The sequence below is a fragment of the Cibotium barometz genome, chromosome 51 (assembly GCF_041138505.1).
Source record: "Cibotium barometz isolate CiBa-2024 chromosome 51, ASM4113850v1, whole genome shotgun sequence".
In the NCBI taxonomy this organism is placed as follows: Eukaryota; Viridiplantae; Streptophyta; class Polypodiopsida; order Cyatheales; family Cibotiaceae; genus Cibotium; species Cibotium barometz.
This window is the reverse complement of record NC_141096.1, coordinates 23544643-23553105: the sequence shown is the minus strand read 5'-3', so window position 1 is coordinate 23553105 and position 8463 is coordinate 23544643. Positions and strand designations below refer to the sequence as shown.

General features: G+C 39.7%; 1 protein-coding gene across 1 annotated transcript; it reads left to right on the top strand.

The window, feature by feature from the left end:
- The first annotated feature begins 1265 nt into the window (after positions 1-1265).
- On the top strand, positions 1266-4070 carry LOC147609441 (large ribosomal subunit protein uL18-like). Its single transcript, XM_086787904.1, has 9 exons — positions 1266-1405; positions 1850-1919; positions 2200-2291; positions 2401-2527; positions 2856-2935; positions 3023-3139; positions 3249-3383; positions 3487-3656; positions 3741-4070. Exons 1-9 carry the CDS (start codon positions 1403-1405, stop codon positions 3826-3828), a joined length of 882 nt encoding a protein of 293 aa, XP_086644030.1. The 5' UTR covers positions 1266-1402; the 3' UTR covers positions 3829-4070.
- The last annotated feature ends 4393 nt before the right edge of the window (positions 4071-8463 follow it).

Here is an 8463-nt window from a genome sequence, read left to right as displayed (position 1 = left end):
TGTTTTTGATGTAAAGGCCCCCATTGTATTATGGAGTGCCCTCATAAAAACCTGTACCAAATCCCTCGAGTGTTCCAAGTACTATGAATCTTGTTCCCAACCCTAACATAATTCCTTATAGAGGCACATGCTATAAGTGTAGATTGTTTAAAGAGTGGCCATCGTCCCCATGGTGGGTGTTTTTGTGATGGAAAGTGGAAGCATTTGATTCCACTTCGACGAGACTTAACCTGCTAAGTGTATAAGGATACATAGTCCTCCTTAATGCCATCACAAGGCTTCAATCCAAGACGAGGGTGACAACTAAAGGAACATCCAAGTGTACCTAAACAAGGTTATCGTTCAGAACAAGATAGTGCATTGTCTATAAAAGCGATGAGGAGCCAATGAGGTTTGAGCAAGCCAAGCTTTGTCAAGCTGTCTGATGCTAGATGCAAGCTCAATGAGGCAGAGAATGAAGCGAAACTCAAGGAGGTCGATCAGATCGAGAGCTTATAGTGTGGATGTATGAGATTAGTTGTGTTGTGAGAGAGATTTCCTATCCTCCGAGCATTTCTCTTACTTGGTGGGTGTATGAGATTAGGTGTGTTGTGAGCAATGACTTTGAAAAGGGGTCAAAATAAAGTCATCGCACCTCAGAGAAAATATTGTGATTAGAGTGCCTCTTATAGTGTGGGTGTATGAGATTAGTTGTGTTGTGAGAGAGATTTCCTATCCTCCAAGCATTTCTCTTACTTGGTGGATTAAGGACCATACAAACATGATAATGGATAGTCAGACAAGAATTGGCAAGTCTTGAAAATTGGTGGTCATGGTGGGCCCTCACAATGGTCAAGTGCAACGTGTGTGAAGTTGAAAAGTGATGGACATGCCTTTTTTACAAATCAGAACTAGCCATGTTAGCAACACTCCTCGTCCACATTGGGATGTTTGAGAGATGGCCCTAAAGTTGGTGCATTATTACTTTGTATATAGCCATCCATTGCATGGTTTAGCTATAGGGCCCAATTCAAATGATATCAAATGGCTCGCACTGAAAGTGACTTAATTAAGAGACGGATGAATTCTAATGATATTACCACTTTTTTGTTGTTTTTGTATGATCAAAAGTTCATTTTGCTTGTTTTGATGGGGGAAAAATGATCATACCATTTTCCTTGAGTATTAAAACACTAGATATACATACATACATCATACTTGAGATAACTATATATATGAATATTAAGCTTTTTTCTATATAATTTCTAAAAAATTTCCGTAGATCTTGAAGCCCTAGATCCGACGGTCATAATGAAGCCTGTTCTGAGATTAAGCAAAAGCCTCCCTTCGATGCGGTTTTTCTCTCTGGAAGCTAGCGTCTCCTCGCTTGAGCTCGTGTCCGAGCTTACTCCTCAGGCTAACCATGGTATGTTTCACCGTCGTCTTTGCTCCTGTGCACTGGTTTAGTTAGGGTTTAGCTGAAAGTATCAGAGTTTCCTGCAGGGCTGAAGGAATAGGGTTTTGTGCAGGGTTCCTCTTGCATTTCTCTCTGCGGAAAAAACGTTTGGGAAATTAGGGTTTTCTTATGTCGAAGTAAAGCCGGAGTTGTAGAGGAGAACTAGTGTTTTCTTCGCACAGGAGTTAGGGTCTGCGTGACGAAAGTGGATTTAGGGGTTCTGAAGAAGCTAGGGCGCCGCGAGGGATGTAGGGTCTTAATGGAGGAACTAGTGTTTGCGGTTATCTTAGAGGAGTGAGATTTTGATGGAGAATTACAGCTCTTATTGTTAGATGTTGTCTTCATCTGGCATTTCAACAGATCGCTAGTGTGATTAATGTGTGTCTCGCGTATACTGACTGACCCTCATTGCAGGCATTTGCGAAGGCCAAGAAAACCAAAGCCTACTTCAAGCGGTACCAGGTGAAGTACAAGAGAAGGCGGGGTAAGTGGTTTTTGGGTTTAATTCCTACTTATTTGCATTTGGGCGAGCAGGATTGCAGCTGGGTTACTTCATCTCGAGGGTTAGGGTTTCCGGTTAATTCCATTTGAATGGCCTACGACACTAGGGTTTTGCGTAATTATTTGGGTTGCCATCATCTTAGATGGGGTTTGTCTCAGTCATGAGAATTGGATCTTGTTTTTACCCATTGGGGTTTAGTTTTTGGAAACATCAGTGATACCATTATGTGGGCTAATATCCATTCTTTTTTGAATTCTTGAAGCTGGTAAAACCGACTACCGTGCCCGGGTTCGGTTGACCAATCAGGACAAGAACAAGTACAATACCCCCAAGTATCGGTTTGTCGTCCGATTTGTATCCTGAACACATTGTCTGTGTAATTCATCAATTGAGACTGGAGTATGTTGTCAATGTAGTTGTTTCACGTGCAGTCATCTTTGGGATTCCTTAGCTTGTATGGTAGACCAACAAGGACATTATTGCACAGATAACATATGCTACTTTAGCCGGTGATATTGTCTTGTCAGCTGCCTACTCTCATGAGCTACCTCGCTATGGCCTTAGATGTGGCCTTACAAACTATGCTGCAGGCAAGTGTTCTTTTGAATTGTAATCTGTGATAGCCTGGGTTTATCTCATCATGCATACAGGAAAGTGGTTTGTACATGGCACGGCCTCCGACCTGGTTGTAGCTACTATTGCTAGTCATATAGACATGGCTATGGCCATGGACTTTATGATGCACCCAGGTGGATGTAGGCATGGTTGCAGATTTTATGTTGGGTATGCAGACATTCAATTTATGAGATCGACTCTGAGCCTGTAACATGGTTTTGTTTTGTTGTAACATGCTATTGATCCTTCCTCAAAGTTGTCTGGCTCTCACCTCGTTCTGTGATATGTTTGCTGCCCTCCCAGCATACTGCACAGGACTCCTGCTGGCTCGCAGGGTTTTGAAGCAGTATGAGCTTGATGAGGAGTATGTTGGAAATGAGGAGGTATAATGTCATGTTCATTTTTGTAGTTTTCATAGACTCTGCTACTGTCCTTCGAGAAATTTGAGGGGACTAGTACCTATTTTGCAGGCCACAGGGGAAGATTACAATGTGGAAGCTGGTGAGGAGAAACGTCCTTTCAGGGCACTGCTTGATGTTGGCCTCGTGAGAACCACTACTGGCAACCGTGTCTTTGGAGCTTTGAAGGTACGCTGAAGTGGAACTTACCCAAGTATTTGTACTGTGCTGTGTGTTGAGGTTTTTTCTCATTTGAGTATAATCAAACATTCTGATTGTATTCGTTGTGTGATATTAGGGTGCTTTGGATGGGGGTCTTGATATTCCTCATAGTGAGAAGAGGTTTGCTGGTTACAGCAAGGAAGAGAAGTCTCTTAATGCAGATGTCCACAGGCGATACATTTTTGGAGGCCATGTCTCAGAGTACATGAAGGTAGCAGCCCCATTTGGATGCCCTCTCTACATGGGTTTCTTCTACTTGAGCTTTCTTCTACATGGTTTATTGAAGATGTTATTTCATTGATGTTTTTCCTCAGATGCTACGAGAAGATGAGCCGGAGAAGTACCAGCTTCAATTCAGCTCTTTCATCAAGGAAGGTGTAGAGCCGGAGGAGCTTGAAAATCTATACAAGAGCGCTCATGCTGCAATCCGTGCAGACCCGTCAATCCAACACACTGAGAAGCACGTTCCTGATGAGAAGAAGAGGTATGTTCGAGCATATTGTCTTTGTAACACTCTTATTGCATGCTTTTGAGAGTGTATTTATGTTATCTTTCTTGCGTCTTGCAGCCACAAGATGAAGAAGCTCACGTATGATGAGAGAAAGGCAAACCTGATCGCTCGCCTGAACACTCTCAATGGCAACGATGATGAGTAGTGAGTGGACTAGCAATTTGTTGGTGCATGTATTTCCTAACTTGGATGGCCAACATAGGGCTATCAAGGGATAGATGCCCTTTTTTTGGTTTAAGTTGGTACTTCCATTAATTGAGCCTTCTCTGAATGAACAATTTTGCACTAGTAATTTGTCACCCAAATTATGTGATGTTTTTTCCATTTGCTTAGGTGGCATTATTAAACTCAGGATTTTGTGAATGGAACCTGTGGTGTTTCGTTGTATTGTTGTGTAATGTCCTCTTATATTGCTTCACTCTTTGGGGTGCTTATCATTGGAGGGAGCTCCAAAGCAAACCCATTCCTGGTTGTGCTAGATTTTGATTTATGTTCAGAAGTAGAACCTAATAGCCGTGGTCACTTAAATGATTTGATGGATTGGAGGTTGTGCTTTATGTTCCTTGTAAACCAGTGCTAGCCATTAGTCATCACTATTAAAGATTACTCTTTACATCACTTCTGGTATTGATATGCAGGCTTGCCAACCAGACAGCACCCAAGAGAACCCTTTTCTTGTTATGCAATCAATTTACCATTTGCTGTGGCCTAGGCAACCAGGTTTGCTGGGATGTCTTGAATACTGGTGAACAATGTGAGACTCTGTAGTTGCTGAGTAATACTGCAGAAGTTTTTGTGCCATTTGTCGAATGTATCCCTCTGTACATATTATATAGTAGAAGGTTGGGTAAGAGCTGGGTTTGGAGAAGGGGATTGGTTGCACTAGGAAATTGAACGTTGCATGTTAGGTGCTTACAATCTAAATGAAACATTGAGTGTATGCTAATAATTGATGAAAGGGTATACTTAATTGATGTATTCTTTCAATTCCTTTTAAGTACTTCATGAAATCAAGGAGGTCAAGACTCTTGTCCTCCCTCGTGTTGGTAAATGAGGGTTATGTCAACCCATAAAACAATTGACTCTTGGCTACCATGAAAGCACCAAAAATCACCTAATTTATAAAAATAGGTAGATTAGTTAAGGCTTTCTTTGCTTTGGTAGATTGCTTATGGTTTAATTGTTCTTCCGTAAAGTCCCCCTAAAAAACTGAATGTCATATAAATTAGTATGAAGGCCTAGTACTATTCATGCCATGAATTAGCATATTTTTATGAATCTCCCTTTAAATCCCCCCTAAAAAACCCAGAATATATATTAAGTGATCTTAATTTTAATTTCATAAACGGAGTGTGAAGATCTATACTATTCATGCCTTAAATTAGTAAGTGAAAAAAATTAGTCACTTGTTTAACCACACCTAACTCCAATAAATCCACCACCACCAAAACTCACAAATTTTTCATGCACCACATGTTTCATGGTCTTTGAAAATTTGTGTCAATCCATTGTGACTTACTACACTTAGTACATGTGAGATGTTATCAAATGCTATGAGCTTACAATCATTCACCATAAAATATCCCACATGGTGAGTATTCCATCATTTACGCGAATTAATTAGGAGTGAACTAATTATCACACATGCATGAAATATGCATCACTCGTGCCATGAATTACCCATCTTCCACATGCATGAAATTTCCTTCATTCATGAATCATCTATATCTTAACAAATTACTAACTTTTAATTAATTTTCTTATTTAAGAAAATGCTCAAAACTAGCATGTATTAAGTCACATCAAGAGTAAAATTAACACCACATATTTCTAAAAACAGAAATGTAAGTTAAAATGAAAAATATGCATTACACTATTGAAGGTGCAAAACCATCTACTTAGAGCGCTTATCACATGAATTTCAAGTATGAAAGAAGACCTAGACAAAGGATTTGTGTATGAAATTGAGTACACCAAGTGGTCGTTTGTTCAAGTCAAGATCTTACTGTCGCCTTGTCGAATCAAGTGGCATTGGGCCTTGCTTTAGAGCCACAATTGTAGCTTCTGGGATGCTATCACGTCCATCACATCCTCACTCCATTGATACACCGGAACGCTCTTTTGCCAATGGGGTGAAGAAAAAGCTCTCCTTAGAGGCAAATAGAGATTGTTTTGCACGATGGTTTTCTCTCACAAAAGGTGAGGGAAAAAGAAGAAGGTAATGCTAGAGGGAATCCTTCAAGCAAACCTATTCAAGCAAGGATTCATCTAGCATGCAAGAGTAGAGAAGAGGAGCTCACAAGTATTCTATTGGCAAGAGAATGGTCGAATATTGCTTAGTGGCGAAAATGGCTTAAACACAAATGAATAGTTTTCACAATAGGCCGACCAAACTTAAACATGGCCTATCTCTATTATTAGTCATAAGCAAGTATGTCCTTAGACATTAAACTCAAGTTTTCACACTAGGTCCACCAAACTTAAACATGGTTTGTCTCTATTACTAGTCTTAAGTAAGTATGTACATGAAGTCTTTAGACATTAAACTCAAGTTTTTACACTAGGTTGACTAAACTTAAACCTGGTCTACGTCCATTACTAGTCTTAAGCAAGTATGCACATGAAGTTCTTAGATATTAAACTCAAGTTTTCACACTAGGCTGGCTAAACTTAAACATGGTCTGCTATTATTACTAGTCTTAAGCAAGTATGTACACGAAGTCCTTAAACATAAAACTTCAGTTTTCACACTAGGCCAGCCAAACTTAAACATGGTCCGCCTCTATTACTAGTCTTAAGCAAGTATGTACACGAAGTTCTTAGACTTTCCTTGCTCGATAATAAACTCAAGGTAAGGCCGCTTTATATGTTCCAGCACTGTCTTACAATCAATAAGTGCCCATTCAAGTGGGTGAGATGGCAAAGCACCTTATGGTAGGTCGGATGGGTGAAACTATGCTAACCTATAAAGTGGGTGAAGCTACTGCTGGGTGGAAATGTATAGATGGTCTAGGATACATCATTATGAATTTGGTGTGTGAGGTTAAGTAGTAGGTCCGGACCTATTGTGGTGGTAAGCTTTAGGTAGCCTTAGTGGTAGGCAACTTATTGAGGTGGCATGGAAGGTAGATGGAAGTAGAAGTTCATTATATGAGGCCTCCTTTTATTGATTGTGTATGGCACAAAAATTTGGTTATAGAACAGTGTGTGCAAGGAATCTCAGACTTACAGGTTGTTGTTGGATGTATGTTTTATGTGTCTATTCCATATATAGTTATCGTATAACAGGTGTGCCATATTAATGTGTTGAAGATTGTAAGCTTGTTGTAAGTGTAAAAGTATTTACAAGCACTATTTGGTAAGTTGCTACTACAGGTGTGCCATATTAATGTGTTGAAGATTGTAAGCTTGTTGTAAGTGTAAAAGTATTTACAAGCACTATTTGGTAAGTTGCTACTACAGGTAAAGATGTTTGATAGTCTATCCCAGATTGTGAGTGAGAAGCTGGAGACAAGAATAACTTCTAAGCATGGAAGTTTAGGACGACCAATTTCTTTATGGGAAAAGGATATTGGGAGTTCATCTCACGTGTGATGAAAAGAAGCGAAAGATTACTGAAAACATCTTACCCCATAGTAATAGATGCAGCATATAAAGCATAGCATGAAAGAGCCAGAAAGGCGCTGTACTGGTTGTCTATTAGTATGACAGGCTCTATGATTATGTATATACAAGATGCACAAATGCTTAAGCAGGCTTGGGACACCTTAGTGAGGACGTACAGTATAAACACTTAGGCTCAGAAGATGCACCTAAAATAGTAATTGCATAATGTGACTAGAGAGAAGTTGAGTATAAATGATTACTCGGTGAAAGTTAAAAGGCTTACAGATGCCCTTGATTCTATTGGATCACCAATAGATAATAATATGTTGTTGGTGACCTTGAATGTTCTTGGCAAGGAATACACCCAATTTCATACCTTCATTGGAGTTTGAGAGAACTCTCGGTTTTCAAGAACTGATTGCTCTCCTCATTTGAGAGGAGATAAATATTGGGGAAGGTTCATCCTCTAGAAATTCACATGATCAGGCCTTCTACTCACATACAAGTAGAGCTAAAGGTAGATTATCATCTAGAGAGTGAGGTCCAAGCCATTTTGAGAATAGAAATCATGGGCAACAACAATAGGAATCTAATGTATAAACATGTGGAAGAGGCCACTCTATAGGCAAGGTGAGCTAGAGAGGTTGAGGTGATTGTGAAAGAAATCAAAAGATAAATAGCATAGAGTGCTATTTATCACAGAGCATATGGCAAAGGATAGCTATAAAAAGCAAAATGATATTAAAAGCGGAAAGCTACAAAACGAGTAAACGTGGTGATGATAGAACTATGGCAACATGGCATACGACAGAGGATAGCTATAAAAAGCAGAATGATATTAAAAGTGAAAAGTTACAAAACAAGGTAACTGTGCATCATCAAGTAAACATGGAAATGATAGAAGTAAGCAGCTGTCTCTGAGATGCATCAATTCCATGACATAAGATGTGCTAGGATCCGGAGATGTTTGGTATGTGGATTCTGGCATCTCTAACTACATGCCCAGTTATGGTGGATTCTGGCATCTCTAACTACATGCCCAGTTATGGTGAGTGGTTTAAATATATGTAAAAAATTAAAAAACTAGGATATGTGAAAACCACTGCGCGCAGATGACACTGCACACCCCATTGCACATGTTGGTAAAGTGCTAGTGTCTATGCAGGATAGAAAA

Excerpts from the sequence above, each read along its gene's own strand:
- LOC147609441 (XM_086787904.1), top strand. Across the intron at positions 2,528-2,855 it reads CCTTACAAACTATGCTGCAG|CATACTGCACAGGACTCCTG; the intron begins GCAAGTGTTCTT and ends CTGCCCTCCCAG. Across the intron at positions 2,936-3,022 it reads AGTATGTTGGAAATGAGGAG|GCCACAGGGGAAGATTACAA; the intron begins GTATAATGTCAT and ends CCTATTTTGCAG.